Here is a 17,180-nt window from a genome sequence, read left to right as displayed (position 1 = left end):
TAGGGAGGGGGCCCCAGTGCAGCCGCCTGCTCACCCCCCACCCCCAAGGCTGTGATCCCTATCCCAACAAGCCTTTGAAAAGTTGGAGTCACTAGTTAAAAGCGAGGTAGTTCTGTGTCTCTCAGACGCCCTCTTCTCTGTCCTCTTGGCAGACTCTTCCTCATTATTCAAAAGCCATCTCAAATGTCACCTCATTGACTTAACAAACATTGATTGAGCATCTTTCATTCGACATCCTCTTGGTATGAAATGCTTGGATAATGCCCAAGAAGAGCTGGGATGGTCTCCCAACATGGCCACTGGCACTGGATACCCCTCCTTCTCCAATTAACTTGCTCCATTTCACATGCATCTTCTATCATTGCTTCTCAAACTTCATCTTCTATCATTGCTTCTCAAACTTCAGCATGTGTATGAATCCCCTGAGAATCTTACTAAAAAGATCCAGATTCAGTGGTTTTGGGGTAGGGCCTGAAATACTGCATTTCTTACAAGATCCCAGGGGATGCTGCTAATCTGAAGACTGCGTTTGAACAGCAAGGCTTTTACGTTCTCTCAGTACAGTCTGATGAAAAAGCAATAAAGGCAATGATTTTTGCTTTCCTATGCTCAACTCTTATTAAGGTAAAATTTACGTACAGTGAAATGCACAGAATCTAAATGTACAATTCAGTGGGTTTTTGGCAAACGTATACACCCCTGTGACCTACACCTCAACCAAGAACATTCACATTTCCAGAAAGTTCCCTTGTTCCTCTTTCCATTTAATCCTCCAAATAAAGATGGTTCTACAGGGACCCAAAGCGATGTAGTCCAAGAAAATAGCTTTCTGATTCAGGAGGCTCGATCACAGGAAAAATTTAAAGGGAAACAGGAAGAACTGTACATCTTTGAGACAATCCTACATAAAGAATATAAACAACTGATCTAACTAATAACCAGTAGAGCTATTACCTTAGAATAGTCCCTTTGTTCATTTTTTTTTTAAGATTTTTTTTGATGTGGACCATTTTTAAAGTCTTTATTGAAGTTGTTACAATATTGCTTCTGTTTTATGTTTTGGTTTTTTGGCTGTGACCTATGTGGGATCTTGACTCCCCGACTAGGGATCGAACCCACATCCCCTGCATTGGAAGGCAAAGTCTTAACCACTGAACCACCAGGGAAGTCCCTCTTTGTTCATTTTTCAATAGATAACTCCAAAGCCTGGTTCTGCAAAGCCTCATCTTGTGCTTTGCACGGATTAGCAAGGTGAACATATTAGCTCTGTGCTCAGGAAGCTGGCTCACGTCTAGCAGGAGAAACAGACAAGGAACCTAGCAGAACCCTCCTGGAAGAGTGAATTCTGGGCCTCGGGGCATTCCTGGCAGAGGCAGGGGAGTCTGGGGAGGATCGGTCACACATAAATCTATTTTACACATCTCACTCATCACCACACTTTGCAAAACGTCCCTTATGGGTCTAATCTTTGCAATAGCCCTGGGACAAGGTGGGTACCACTATTCCCCTTTTAGAGTTATGAAAACTGAGGCTGGGAGAGGTTGTCTTCAGGCCGTACACTGGTAAGTTGCAAAGTGAGGCCTTTAGCTCCCTGGAAGGGTTCGTGCACGTGGAGGTCAGCTGAGTGGCAGGAACCGCAGGGGTGCTCCCCCCAGGAGCCCAGACACCAGCCCTGCATGAACATTATGCCTGGCAGACAGGCCTGGGCCACCTGTGCTCTCAACAGTCCACTCCCTCCTGGGAGGTGGAATCTCAGGCCCAGCGGCACTGTCCCCTCAGAAGAGTGTCTTTCCCGCATCCCCTGTGTGAGGGTCTCCAGCCCCTACTGGCCCCCACAGAAGGGCTGTGCTAATTGCCACCCGCCCTCACTTGTGTTTTAGCATCCTGCTTCCAGCTCCTGCACCATGAAAATCCTGTTTTGTGACCTCCTGCTTCTCAGCCTCTTCTCCAGCGTGTCCAGCAGCTGTCAGAAGGACTGTATGGCCTGCAGAGAGAAGCTCCGCCCCGCTCTTAACAGCTTCAACCTTGAGGTAGGTCCAGGAGCAGGCCTGTCTTCCCCTCCCTCCCCCCAAGGTCACGTGACTCTCCTAGTGTCAGACGGTCTGTAGGAAACAGATGTGAACTTGAGCATCTTCTGAAAGCAAACCCTGTCATCTTTCCACTTTACCACGTTCATATAAAGACCCACCCATGCTGCCATTTTGTTCCCATCATTAAAATAATGCATACTGGGCTTCCCTGGTGGCACAGTGGTTGAGAGTCCGCCTGCCGATGCAGGGGACATGGGTTCGTGCCCCGGGCCGGGAGGATCCCACATGCCGCGGAGCGGCTGGGCCCGTGGGCCATGGCCGCTGAGCCTGCGCGTCCGGAGCCTGTGCTCCGCAACAGGAGAGGCCGCAACAGTGAGAGGCCCGCGTACCACAAAAAAATAAAAATAAAAAAATAATGCATACTCATTCTAGAGAATTTGAAAATTTCCAAAAACTATAAAAAAAAAAAATTTAAATCACCTTTAATCCCACCAGAGAAAGAATCCTAGTTTTTTCACTTGCTATGTTACACAAGGATAATTTTCCCGTTACTAACATTATTTGAAATTACTTCTTCCCATGAATACAGTATACTTTGCTTAACCAATCCCCTCCTGTTGAACATGTATGTTGCCCTTCAGTTTTGATATTATAGACAGTTCTACAATGAACACCTAAATGCTCTCTCGTATTTTAAATTTTGATTTGAGCACTAAATTTCTTTTTACTAAGTAAGCTGCTTTGTCAACTGCTTTCATTATAGTTTAGTTATTCCTCTCCTATTAAATCCAATATAACTCAATTACTTTTTCTTTGTAGTCAAGTAAACTCTTTTCAAAAGATGCCATGTTTGAAACTCCTCAACCTTTAAGAACAAACTTTCGCCTACTGTTCCTTAAGGCAAGTGTACAAATATAGGAACCAAGTACTCACGCTGGGATAACACCCTAACGTGAGCAGACACGGCCCCCGACGCACCCAAACACCAAGCTCCTCCTATGCCAGCTCAGTGGTTTCCAAGTCTGTTTTTCTGAACAGTAATAACCACCGAATCATGAAGCGCATCCCCAGAGAACCCATTCAAAGTTCATCCATCCTCCTCATTCAGCCATCATGGGTTTCCTGAGCACCTACTATGTGCTGAGCACTGAACTAGGCCAAGGGCCCTGAGGTGAGCGGATGGATGGCTTTTGCAACTGGTGGGAGAGAAGAACCCCCAATCCCTCCATGAGCGTAATTACTGAGCCCCGGGGAAGCAAGAACAGGGGACCCCAACCTAGTCTAGAGGGGCAGAGGGGGCTTTTGGAGGAACTAAGTCTTTAAGGAAACCGAAAGAAGATCTGAGGTGAAGAGGCAGGGAGGGAGAGCCCCAGGTGCCCAGGTAATGGAGGGAGGCGTGGGGGAGGGGAAGGGGGCACACGTGCAAATGCCTTTCAGGGGACTGGAGCGGCAATTAAGGAACTGAGAAAAGCTGAGTTTGACTAGAACACAGAAGGCCCACCTGCCTTTTCTGTGCAACCCAGAGAGGCTTAAAATTTCACCCAAAACCAAACCTTTCCCTTGGTCTTAGTAAACAGAGCAGACAACTAGTTTACACGTAAACCAGTGAAGGAGTTGATTAAGCAATAATCTCATAATCGCCACACTTTTAAGGCTCTGAGGTTGCAGCCTAGACAAGACTGAAAGTTGTGAACAATTCCTGAATCACGAGCTTTAACTGCAACCCTTTATCTCCCACTCAAAAAAGCATTAGGACTCGAACAGATATTCGTACATCCATGTTCATAACAGCATTACTCACAAGAGTCAAAAGGTAGAAATGACTCAACCGACCATCGAGAGATGAATGGATAAAGAAAATATGGTCTATGCATACAGCTGAATATTATTCAGCTTTAAAAAGGAAGGGAATTGTGACACATGTTACGGCATGGATGAGCCCTGAAGATGTATGCTGAGTGAAATAAGCCAATCACAAAAGGACAAACGCTGTATGATTCCACTTACCTTAGGTTCCTAGAGTAGTCTGATTCGCAGAAACAGAAGGTAGAATGGGGGTTGCCAAGGGCTGGGGAAAGAGGAAAGGGGAGTTAGTGTTTAACCCGTACAAAGTTTCAGTTTGGGGAAAGGAAAAAGTTCTAGAGATGGTTGGGGGAGGTGATGGTAGGACAACAATGTGAATATATCAATACTTAATACCACTGAGCTGTACACTTAAAAAGGGTTCAAACGCTAAATTTGATGATACGTGTATTTCACAATAGAAAAAAAAAGTGTTAGGACCTCAACTGTAAGGATAACCCTAAGTCTGCTCTAATTTATTTTTTACAAAGTAAAGCATTCATGGATTTAGGTGATTTGTTTGTAACAAACATCGCACCTGACTGGGAAGCGCTATGATTCTCCCACTGCCGGGACACCTTGACCTTGGGAGCCCTGTTCTGAGACAACAGAGGCCACCAGGGACAGATTCTCTCCAGCCTCCTTATTGCCATCTCAGGATCTGTCCTCCTGCCCTTCCTTCCTTCTTCCTTTGTACCACTGATTTTCCTGCTGGGAGTTTCTCCTTTTTCCCCTCTCCCACTTGCTCTTTCCTTCCCTCGTTTTGTCATGTTTTTGAAAGAGTATCTACACTTGTGACTTCGAGCCCCTTGCCTCTGCCTCACTCCTTAGCTGCTCTCGGAGGTCACCAGCAGCTCCTAACCACAGAACCCCCAGCAGATGTGCAGGCTTCCTCTCCTCGTCCCCTCTGGGTGAACCCGGCTCTCTTCCCCACTATGACTCTTCCTTTTCTGCCTCCTGTTGCGGTCCTGTTCCTTTTCCTGCCCCCTGAACATAAGCAATCGCCAAGATTCCCTGCTTCTTACCTCCTTCTGAGATGCCGCATCCACTTTCCAGGCCGTCCGCTCTACCCCAGACAGCAGGTAACGCCCAAAGGTACACCCCTCACCTCCTCTCTGCTGGGCTTCCATCACTTTCCATAGTTTCCGGGAAATCCAGGCTTCCCTTCCCTTTCCACGGCTCCACGAACCTGACCTGCTATCTTGCTCATGGCTCTCCCTCCTCCCCCAGCCAATAAATCCTACTCATTCTTCAAAACCCAGGTTAGGTTCCACCTCTTAGGAGAATCTTTGCTGACTCTCCACCTGGCCCCAATTGAGCCAGCCCCTAGCTCCTTTGCTCTCTGATGATAACTTGCATCGGCTGGTCTCTCACCACCAGGTATGAGCTTTCTTTGCTGATTATTCTGGGTATCCCCAGCATATTGCAGTGTGTGCCACAGAGCAGTACTCAGTTAAGAGGTCCCATGGAAATTGTAAAATTGCAAGACCTTTAGTCTCCTAATAGGTGCAGGCACTGCACAGTTTTTACACTGGTGTCTTTCAAAGCCAGTAAAGAAATTGGAGCCTGTTTCCATTTCTTCATAGCATCTTCAATCTCTGGGGTCCAGACAACACTCAGAAAATGGCCAGTTCTAGCCTCACAGTGAGGGATAATCCCTACCAGTGCCTGCTGACCCCCAGAGGACCTGGCCGCCTGACTGTTTGGTTTCTAGCTTGTATTCACTTTTAACCTATTTTTTTTAAAGTTTTATGAGATGCCTAGAATTGAGGCAACCACATCTCATTTCCAAATCTTTCAACCCTTGAGTATATCCACTCTGTGAATGATGGGGGACTCAGATACTTAGGCAAGGGTCAGCTCCCCAATCCCTCCACCAAACGGTGTAATCCTGACCTATTCCCAGGACCCTATGGACCCTTGGCTTCATCAAAAATTTCTTTATTTCTCATTCCAGGGCAATGGTCCAAGTATGGTTGTCTTTTTGGTAGGCTATCATTTTGGTCAGTAAATGATTCACACCCCCCCAAACCATTGCAATGTCCTGGGCTTTCAGCTGAACTGTGAATGGTACTTACACCATCAGCTTAAGAAGAAAAAAACTAGATTCACTGAGTTGTTTCAGAGACAAAGAAGAAGGTGACTCCCAAGAAAGGTCTGGGGAAATTTATTTAAATTCCCTAAAACTCTATTAAAAGCAGAAGAAACTACCTTCTGCTAGTAGTTTGTCTTCATTACGTGGAAATTCTTAATCGTTGACTTGCAGTCGGAGTTCCTAATAAGTTTTTCTTTTGTACTATCCCTCTGCTGGCCTGCTTGCGTTGGCCCTCAGGTATTCTGGCAGAACCTCCTAAAGCAAATAGATCTCAAATGTCTCTCTGTCAGAAGTGGTTGGATTCCTTAGTGGCAGAAACGTGACAAACTCAAGGAGCTGCTTCTTTTCCTTCCAATGGGCTCGTGGGCCTGTTTCCCTAATCTTCGATCCCAGACATCCAAATGGCCTTTTGCTCAGTTTCCTCCCAAGCCCAGCTTTACAGATCAATTTGGCACCAATCTGGGACTTTCCAGATGCTCCTTGGCACTGTGGCTTAATATAGCAATGTCATCAGTGTGGGCTGTGAAAATGTGTCCAGCTCACTTAACGGGCCATTAACCCATCTCTGGAAAGAAGCTGGTGGGTCCCTCAGACCAGAGAGTTTAGGCATTAAGCTCATATGCCCATCTGGTGCTACAAATGCTGTCGCGAATTTGGATTCCTCATTTTTGCCCAAAACCTTCTCCTAAATCAAGAATTGAGACAATTTTGTTAGTACCTAATTCATCTAATAGTATGTTGAGTCTCGGTGTGGGCTCTGCATCTGGTTTGATGGTAGAATTTCATTTTCTCTGATTGACACACAACCTAATTACCATCTGGGCTTAGAAACTCAGGGGCTCACAGGAGATCTGATAGCCTCTGGGCTTAACAGCTTCCACCTGTTTCTGTAAATGGACGGAGCAGAACGATACAGCAAGCACTTTGAGGCTCCTATTCTGTGAGGATCCCACCGAGTGTGCTCCAAAGGTCCATTTCACCTCTACACTTCTACACTTCTGAAACCGCACAACTCAGATTGGGACTTGAAACACTGGGGCTGGGACTGGAACCCACGGTCTTTTAATTGAGATCACACACCTGGTCTCAGGACTTAATGAAACTCAGATTCTTTATGTCTCATCACAGAAAGAATTCAGTAAAAGACAAAGTGAAAGGTAGGAAGTGGATTTATTTAGAGAGATACACATTCCATAGACAGAATGCAGTCCATCTCAAAAGGTGAGAACGGCCCTGGGAGAAACACACTCCACAGACAGATTGTGAGCCATCTCATAAGGAGAGAGGCCCCGAAATATGGGGTGGTTAGTTTTTGTGGGCTGGGTAATTTCACAGGCTAATGAAGGGGAGAATTATTCCAACTATTTTTGCAGAGGGGGAGGAGACGTCCAGGAATTGGACCACCACCCACTTTTTGACCTTTTACGGTCAGCCCTGGAACTGTCATGGCACCTGTAGGTGTGTCATTTAGATGTTAATGTATTACAGTGAGTGTGTAATGAGGCTCAACGTTCCACTGGAAGTCGAATCTTCCACCGTCTAGGACCTAGTTGGTTCTAACCTGTTTATGTCATATATTCTAGGGCTGTGTCATTCTTTGAGAGGTTATGCCCTGCTCCCTTCCCTCCTGTTTCACTTCTACTGGCTTTCCCAGTGCTACCTATGCTTTCCTGTTATCTCCTTGACTCTGTAGTATAGGGTTTCTCAGACTCATCACTGTAGATATATTAGGCTGGATAATTATTTGTTGGGGAGGAGGGGGCTGTCCTATGCATTGTAGGATGTTTGCTAGTGTCCCTGTGAAACAGAGCAGGACTCTGTGGGACCCTCCTGGGTACAAATCCTTTCTGTGTCCCCCGTTTCTTTTTTTGTGGGAAATAGGCTTCATCCAGCCTCCAGAACTTTCCCTGAGTTCCAAAGGGTAGGTTCAAACAGTTGTTAATCAGGGGCAAGGGAGGAGCAATCAAACAATAGTGCAGACTTGGGGCAGGGTTCCTCCTCAAGGGATACATATAACAATACCTCTGTGTTCTTCTGTGGGAACTAAGGCCCTCATCCTTAGGAGGATGGTAACTCCAGGCTGAGCACAAGATTCCTGGAGCACCTGTTACCTCACCACCAACACATCAGAACAAAGTCACACACCCTGCAGCCTTCACCCCAAATCTTGCCTATTAAAAACCTCACCACCAACACATCAGAACAAAGTCACACACCCTGCAGCCTTCACCCCAAATCTTGCCTCTTAAAAACTTCTCCCCGAAAACCATCAGGGGGTTTGGGATTTTTGAACATGAGCCACCTGTTCTCCTTGCTTGGCCCTGCAATAAACCTTTCTCTGTTCCAGACTCCAGTGTTTCGGTTTGTCTGGCGTCACTGTGTGTCGGGCACACAATCTTGTGTTCAGTAACAGCTGACCTCTACTCACTGGATAGCAGTAGCATCCCTGCTCCCACCCACTGTGTGACAACAAAATGTGTCTCCAGACATTGCCAAATGTCCCCTGGGGGGCAAAATGGCTCCCAACTGAGACCCACTGCTGTAGAGCAATAACCCAATAGGATGATGATCTAAAAGAACAAACTACAAATTGGTTCTACTCAGTTTCCTTCAAAGTGTTTCAGGAGCAGGCGTAGTGCAGACCCAAGTGACTCTCTAAAGGAGTCCCCAACCACCATGTTCCATGATGGTTTCTTCCTCCTCAGAGCCAGTTCCAAAGCAGGGTTTCTCAAAGTGTAACCCAGCCTCAGAATCGCCTGGGATGCTTGAAAATGCAAATTCCTGGACCCCACCCTCAGCCTACTGCATCAGAATCTCCAGGGGTATAGATTAAGAATTTGCATTCTAACAAACCCCAGTAGGGGTTCATAAAGACCACTCAGGTCTGCAGCTCCATTGTTCTAGAGTCCACCCTCCCCATCTATGGAATTTGCCCATCATTCTTTCTTACCCAGTGAGTTTGTGGGTGTGAAAAACTGGTTTCTCTATGTATCTCACTGAGTTGTCAGCATCTCTGAGGAAACTCTAAATGGAAAAGACATGCTCGAAAAAATCTTGTGTATCAGTAGGGGCCAATCTCAGCACCTCTGGCCAGCAGGTGGTCTGGGCAAAGGTGTTCCTTGGAAACCTTACCAGTGAAGGAGAGTAACAGTAACACTCCCACTGGGTACCGCCTCTTTCTTCTCTCTGGTCCAGCAGAAAATGAGCAATTTCCCCATCAGAACCTTACTTTTTGGTCTCATAGAATCCTTATTTTCCCATTAGTTTCCACCAATTCATATTGCAAGCACAGAGAAGTCGCTGACTAGGAGGTGTCCTGGGTTGGGACTTCAAACATTGGAGTTCTGTTCAGGTTATACTGTTATTTCACCATGTAGTTTTGGACCCATTACTGAACCTCATTATAACATGCGAACATGGACCACACTGGTCGTTTCCAAACCTGGGCAAATCTCACAGTTACCTGAGCTTTGTAAAAATAAGCTTTAAACCCTGGTTCTATTCCTCAGAGATTTAACTGGGTTATGAAATTCTGTGTTTTAAAAAGTTCTACAGATGATTCAGATTCACACCCAGGTGTAGGACCCATTGGACCAGGTGGTGCCCAAGGAGTCTATGCAATGCCTTGATGATGCCCAGGAAGAGTTGAGGCATCTCCCAGTGTGACCATTGGGCGACCTCAGCTGCAGAACCCCTCTTCCTCCTCTTGTTTCTCTTCATTTCACATCCTCACTATGGACTCCACTTTGTACTCCAGCTATGAGATGCCTGGAATGCATACACGTTCTCCCTACAGCACAGCTAGCAGCCAAGTGAAGAGGTCCTAAGCCTGGAGTCCACGGATGCCTGTCCATGGCTAGGCTTTAGAAGATGTATGAACCCCCTAAAATTATACGCAAATGTGACATGAATGTGCAGTTATACAGTGAAAGGGAGGGAATCCCTTATGGAGAATAATTAGATTCTCAAAAGAGCCCATGACCCAAAAAAAGGTGAAAAACCCTGGTCTAATGGGACAGACAAGACAAAGAGCTGCAACAGGGTGACAAGCACTACATCAGAAGCATGTGCTAAATGCCAGAGGAGTTCGAGTCTGGTTGCAACTAGCTACAACTCCTGTTCTTCCAGTGACTCCCTTTCTCATCTTTTTTCTTTTCTTTTTTTTTTTTTTTTTTTTAAGTTTTCCCTTTGTCACGCTTAGCTAAATATAAAGTGAATTCTTTATTAATACAGCTCAGGGTAACAAACCTCTACTTGAAACCCTCCTATTTACTGGATGGAGAAGATTCCTCCATGAGTAAGATGTGGTCCCTAACTTGTCATATTCTGTCTTGTAAGGTGTTACAATTATACTAAGCATTCAAATTTCCACAAGTGGAAAACAAAGTTCTGTGGGAGCACAGAAGCAGGAGAGAGCAATTCCAGCCGGGGAGCCAGAAGCAGGTGTCATTGAGGAGTAGCTCTGTAGCCTGGCTGGCCCCAAAGGATAGATGGAAGGAGGTTATTCCATCAGAAGGAACAGAGTGAGAAAAGACATGTGGGGAAGGCGAGGGAGCTCGCTGTGTTTGAGGCACTAAGAGCAACCTCATATGCCTGAAGCAATGAGGGGTGTTGAGAGGAAGATTCAGAAATAAGACTGAGGGACTTTCCTGGTGGTCCAGTGGTTAGCACTCTGCAGCTACAAAGGAGGTTGGGAAACATATATGTGGCCTTCAGGAAGAAAACAAGTGTTCTCTCTCTTTTTTTAAAAAAAATATTTATTTATTTATTTGGTTGCACCTGGTCTTAGTTGCAGCAGGCAGGCTCCTTTGTTGTGGCATGCGAACTCTTAGTTGCGGCATGCATGTGGGATCTTAGTTCCCCGACCAGGGATCGAACTCATGACCTCTGTATTGGGAGAGCAGAGTCTTAACCTCTGTGCCACCAGGGAGGTCCCAGAAGTGCTCTCTTAGTAAGGAAGAGGGGAGATGGGTACAGAATGGGCAGGTGGTAGCCTCTGCCCCAGAAGAGAAGGTGGGCTTTATTCTTAACAAATTGTACTTAACGTGTTGGTCAGACATTTTGATGGAGATAGAAGACACGGCAGGTGGACTATCAACCACTGCGCCACCAGGGAAGCCCTGGGTGGATGTTTTTGCTCCCCAGGTAGGGTCGATGAGGCACACACACATCTTCTCACGTCCCACACCTGCCCAGGCAGAGCAGTAACTCTTGATGCCCTGTAAGCCAAGCAAAGACTCCGAGGTCTGACGAAGGGCTCTGCCGCTTCCTGCTGACCATGACGTCAAGGTCAGGTTGAAAGGCGGTTTCCATCTGGCTAAGGCCAGAAACACAGAGAGGAGCATTCAGGGTGAAGTCAAAACAGCAAATAGGAAAAAAAAAAAAGTTGGAGGCAGAGGCTTCCAGGAGACCTAATCGGAGACCGGAACGTGGAAGGAAAGGGCCAAGGCCAGGACCAGTCAGGAGGGTGGGAGATATCATGGTCAGGTTGGTAGTCTAGATGAGAAATGGAGATGCCTGGAGAGACGGAGAAGCAGCAGGAGTTCCTCGGGGGCTGGCGGGTCTACTGGATTGTGTCCGATGTTCCCCGAATGCCCAACCTGCCTACATCCCAAGGTCTTGGCCCCCATTTTCTTTTTTTAAAAATTTTTTTATTGAAGTATAGTTGATTTACAATGTTGTGTTAATTTCTGCTGTAGAGCAAAGTGACTCAGTTATACACATATATACATTCTTTTTCATATTCTTTTCCATTATGGTTTATCCCAGGACATTGAATACAGTTCCCTGTGCTATGCAGTAGGACCTTGTTATCCATCCATTCTATACGTAATAGTTTGCATCTACTAACCTTGAACTCCCAATCCGTCCCTCCCCTACTCTCCCTCCCCCTTGGCAACCACAAGTCTGTTTGACCACCATTTTCTGTAACTGATGCACTGATGGTGACGACTAGTGTGTGTGAGGTGAAAGATGAATCACACCAAGGTTGATCTTTACCTGGTGACCTTAAAATAACCATGCAGATTTAACTACGTGACTACATACTACATACTACATACTTAAGAAATCCCCAGTTTCTTAAACCGATCTGGCCTCTCCTAAGCTTGATAAGAGAACAAAATAAAATTCTTCTTTACGGGTGACCCTGATGAGCTGTGTTTGGCTCCAAAAACCTGACGAAGGCTATAACGCGGTGCAGATTTGGTGCATTCATTCTGTTAACTAGCTGTGTCACCTGTGGTGAGTTAACCTCACCTCCCTGAGCCCCAGTTTTCTTTGTGAAATGACAGAGCCGGGCTAGTTTTCTGCTTCTTTCCAATTCTGAAATTCTACGAACTTAAATAACTGCATGTAAAACTGCTGCACGGTACTTGATAAATGGGTGCTTCAGGAGCACTTGCATTGGCACCAAAGTAGACGACAGAAGGACTGGATCTCCTTGTGGGCTTGATCTCCTCATTGCCTTGGACCAATAGCTGTCCCTCGTCTTTCTCCCTCCTCCACCTCCATCTTTGCAGGTGTGCATCCTTGAGTGTGAAGGGAAGGTTTTCTCCGGCCCTCTCTGGACTCCGTGCACCAAGGTCATGGCGAGGGGCTCCTGGCAGCTCAGCCCTGCTGACCCAGACCACGTGGCAGCTGCTCTTGACCAGCCAAGAGCCTCTGAGATGCAGCATCTGAAGAGAATGCCCCGTGTCAGGAGCCTCTTCCAAGCTCAGAAAGGGACAGAGCCCGGCATGGAGGAGGTGGGGGGCATGGAGCAGAGGCAGCTGCAGAAGAGGTTCGGGGGTTTCACCGGAGCCCGGAAGTCGGCCCGGAAGTTGGCCAACCAGAAGCGGTTCAGTGAGTTTATGAGGCAGTACCTGGTCCTGAGCATGCAGTCCAGCCAGCGCCGGCGCACCCTGAACCAGAATGGTAATGCGTAGCCAGAAGGGGAGCCCCTCCCAGCTGTACCGTCCACTTCAACCCATGAGTGAGTGGGGCCCGAATGAGCTGGGGGCAAAAAGAAACCTCCTCTACCCCTGCCTTAGCCATCCTCCCTGGCCTGGGGAAGCACGCTGGCCCCCAAACACATACACACACCCTACACCACCTCCAGGGGTTCAGCTCCTGGGAGGTAAACCCACCTCTCTACCACCTGCCCACCTTCTCTCTGGGAGCAAAGATTTTCCTGGGAGTGCTCTCGACACTGACCACTACCATTAAGAGACTGGTTACCATGGGGATAATAGTGTGTTGAGATAACTAATTCCTCTGTAGCTCTCCAGGAGCTTAGTTTCTATGGGGACAGTTAAGTGGACCAATCCTCCTATCTGGTTGCCATAGAAACCATTCACTCACCTTTCCTCCGAGACTAAGAACGGAGAACTGGACCTACGCTTAGCCATTCGCAGAGAGTCTGATTTCTGTGGCTGTGATGTTGCTATTTCACCTTCAAAGATGGCTTAGCTGTCCCTTCCCTTCCCCCCCTGTATCTCAAGGTGACTGGCTTCCATGGAAACCATTAAACTTTCCCAATCTCCCCCAGTCAAGGAGTTCTAGTTAGGACCAGTTCTTGTCAGGACACTTTTCTGCTTTTCTTTCTTCCACACATCACTTGTCCATCTGACCACTTGGCCAGAGACGGGCTGATTCTTTGCAGCCAATGGAACCTGAGCAAGGCTTTGAGAATCTGGCCCAAGTGACCTGAGTCGCTTTTGGAAGAGGGACTAAGGGATCATCATCTCTTCTCAGTTTTTGCCTCTTTCCAGGTGCCATTTTTGTTTTGTGTTTGCTTGTCCTTTTCCTCTCTCCCTTCTGGTATGTTCTTACCCCCATAGACATGTTTATACATGTACCTATAATGCAGACCAGATGATAAACATCAGAGATGCTAATTTATTGCCCAGGCATTACAATCTAGCTTTCCTCAGCCCATCAACTTATACGTAACTTTGAGTGGCACAGGGAACCAGCACGGTGGAATTGTCTGAAAATCTAAGAAAATCCCAACCATCAAGCATATATGCCTTAATTCATGTGTGGGAATATGATTTATCTGCAGGATCTCATATCTTTCCTTAAACAGTCTAAAGACTTCCCCTAACAGAAAGAACTAATCAGTTGGTCAAAAACTTTCCCCAGACATTGTTACCCAGGTGGGGGCTTTTCCCTGACTCGGAGGCATAAGAGGAAAAAATCTGCACGTGCTGTGTTATTTTGCTTCCCGTAAGTCAAAGGTAGCCAGATTGTTAAAAATCTTCTTTCAAAGTATATGAATACACGTGTGAATCTTTGGCATCCACACTTTAGCAGGGAGGCAGCCCACGTAGTGCTTTGCAGGTAGGCTGGCTTGTTTGCAAAACATCCATTGCCAAATACGGGTATGTGTATTAAGTTGTGAGCCGAAGGCCGCCGTGTTTATTTTAGCAGAATGACTAATCTCCGAAGGCCCTGAATTAACCTGCACTGTTTCTGAAGTCATATTCTTGGATCCTTAACAAGCATTCTATTTTTCCTAAGCCATTCCTGCACAGGACCTAACGGTAAATCTTTCAGAGCTAGCATGGATTGAATTCTTTCAAATCTTAAAGATATTCTCCTTTAAAGGGACCCTCAAGGAACACTGCAGACATGTCTAACTCTGAACTGCAACCATTTTCTTTACCTAAAGACAGTTCAGAATCAGTCACATTAGCAAGAATCAATTTATTTAAAAAAACAAAACAAAAACTATTTGAGCCCCTATTCGGGTAATTGGTTTTTCTAGTTATCTATTAAGCTTCCAACTGAGCGGCACTGAAACATAACTGGTAACCAGCTTCTGTCTGTGGCTTTGCTCAAGATGTAAAGTTCTTGATGGAAACACTGCAGATATTAACCTGCTCATTTGGGTGTTATTGATTGCTCTCCTCCTGTGACCATCTCACTCATTCTTTTTTCCACACATTCATGGTTGCTGAGTTCCAGTGCAAATGTGTATTTATGAGTCCCTTAAGCCTGTCTTTCTTCGCCTATACATACTCCAACCAGCCCCACACATGCTTGAGATTTCTCCACGGCTGGGGGACTCCTGTTGCCAGGCTGTTCTGGACTCCTGAGACATCCAACACCAACCTATATTTAGAAGGCTGGAGGAAATGGCGCCACCTAACACACGGGATAAAGAGCCCTTGTTCAGGGACTTCTCTGGCTGTTCAGTGGTTAAGACTCTGCGCTTCCAACGCAGGGGGTTGTGAGTTCAATCCCTCGCCGGGGAACTGAGATTCCCACATGCCACACGGTGCGCCCAAAAAAATTAAAAAAAAACATCAAAACCTTATTCAGAAAGTATAATTGTCACTGGGTCTAAGCTCGGCCACACGACAGGCCAATAACTGAGAGATGAGTTGTTGGGACAAAGCATAATGACTTTATTCGGGCAGCCAGCAAACCGAGAAAACGGTGAGCCAAACCATCTTGCCTGAGTTAGAATTCAGGCTCCTTTTATACTAAAAGGGGAGGGAGTAAGGTCCAACATTTCCTGGTTCCCATCAGCCTCCAGAGGGGATGTGTTCATTTCTTCCTCCCTGAAGTCATTCACAGGTGGGCCTGGTCAGGATGTTTCCTGTGAGCTAAACCAAGGTATTTTAGCTTAATGCTCATTACCTGGGAAGCAGAATTCCCAGAGATGGGCCTTTATGTATAACTTAAGCTTATAGGCAACAACCCTTTAGTGATTAACATGTAATAGGATACAAAAGTTCTTCCCTATTACATAATGATGTCCTAGAAAGGAAGGACACTGAGGTGCAGGACCAGTTCTAGACAGACCTGTGAAAAGTGCACAACTGGTCGTGGTATATACCCTCCCTTTCCCTGGCCCTATACTTCCCTCCTCTCTTCTGCTGTCCCTGGCCTTGAACTTCTAGACAGTGGAAAGTAAGCAGATTCATTCCTGGTGAGAAATTGGTGAAGTTAGCACTTGTATTATAAAAGAGAGCCATAAATGAGGGCTCTCTTTAGCCTGAAGAAATGAATTACCACACACAGATTCCAAACTCCAGGGATGAGAGAACTGCTTCTGGGCAGTTCTCTCCTTCTGACTTTGAAGCCCTAGCCCACAGACTTCCCTTCATTCTGTTGGTCCTGCCACTAGACCGGGGAGGGGGGCGGGTGACAACAGGAAAGCAGGTATGTAGAGGGAGACAGGAAACCCTTCTTGTTGCTTTTGGGACTAATTATGTGAATGATAGCTTTTCTTTGCCTCCTGTCTATTGCTCAGGCACTAGGGAAAACAGAAGTGAAGGGTCAGAAAAACTGTCAGATTTGCCACTGTAATCATTTCTGTCTCCCCAGGTGTCCGGGTGATCCACAAATCAGCATGTCTCCAGCCCCAGACCTGCCGACTGGGAATCAGGATTCCTTCCTCCCCAAGGCCCTGAGGCAGGCCTTGTCTCCAGGCCTCCACCCACAGGGCCCAGCCCCATCTGGTCGTCTTTCCCTTCCCCCCTCCTTCCTGCCCCTCCCCCCATGGCATGTTTCATGACAAGCCTGTTACATCAGAGTGTATTTTTGTAATCCTTCCAGCTAACATTTAAACAGCCCCATCTTTCCTTCTCACCCACCTCTTCCCTCTTCTAGGGGTGGGTTCAAGGAACAGGAAATCAAGAGTGGGGTTTTGACTCGTCACTGCCATAACTTGTTTGTAAAAGAGCTGTTCTTTTTGACCTATTGTTTTAAACAGATATTTCTCCATTAAACTTATACTGAGCAAATGGTTAGCAAATTGGTTGGCTGTTTTTTTTTTTTCTTAAAAAGTGAGCATTTTTATTCTTGAAGAGCCTTTAGTGAGAGTAAAAACAGGGACAAAAAGGGACTTCCCTGGTGGTCCAGTGGTTAAGACTCGCGCTCCCAATGCAGGGGGCTGGGTTTTGATCCCTAATGGGGGAATTAGATCCCGCATGCATGCCGCAACTCACACCTGGCACAGCCAAAATAAATAATTTTTTTAGAAGAAAAGACAAAGAGAAATGTTTAAATCCAGAAATTACCCAGGAATATGATCCAAAATGCAAAGTGCATTGGGTCTTCGTTGCTGCGCACAGGCTTTCTCTAGTTGTGGTGCGCGGGCTTCTCATGGCGGTGGCTTCTCTTGTTGAGGAGCATGGGCTCTAGGTGCGCGGGCTTCGGTAGTTGTGGCATGCAGGCTCAGCAGTTGTGGTGCATGGGCTTAGTTGCTCGGCGGTATGTGG

At 46.5% G+C, this 17,180-nt stretch overlaps 1 protein-coding gene across 1 annotated transcript; it reads left to right on the top strand.

Moving 5' to 3' along the window:
• The first annotated feature begins 1,546 nt into the window (after positions 1-1,546).
• Positions 1,547-16,366, top strand: PNOC (prepronociceptin). The gene is made up of 3 exons (XM_022594966.3): positions 1,547-2,030; positions 12,489-12,940; positions 16,285-16,366. The coding sequence occupies exons 1-2, from the start codon at positions 1,905-1,907 to the stop codon at positions 12,891-12,893; spliced, it is 531 nt and encodes a 176-aa protein (XP_022450674.1). The 5' UTR covers positions 1,547-1,904; the 3' UTR covers positions 12,894-12,940; positions 16,285-16,366.
• The last annotated feature ends 814 nt before the right edge of the window (positions 16,367-17,180 follow it).

The sequence above is a fragment of the Delphinapterus leucas genome, chromosome 6 (genome assembly GCF_059928025.1).
Source record: "Delphinapterus leucas isolate spDelLeu-1000000601 "Yukka" chromosome 6, BTC_Dleu_Yukka2, whole genome shotgun sequence".
NCBI lineage: Eukaryota > Metazoa > Chordata > Mammalia > Artiodactyla > Monodontidae > Delphinapterus > Delphinapterus leucas.
Note: the sequence above shows the minus strand (reverse complement) of the source record. Positions and strands in the feature narration are given on the sequence as shown.

Coding starts and splice junctions, on each gene's coding strand:
- PNOC (XM_022594966.3), top strand. CDS start 1,905: ATGAAAATCCTGTTTTGTGACCTCCTGCTTCTCAGCCTCTTCTCCAGC. Junction 2,031..12,488: donor TTAACAGCTTCAACCTTGAG/GTAGGTCCAGGA, acceptor CCATCTTTGCAG/GTGTGCATCCTTGAGTGTGA.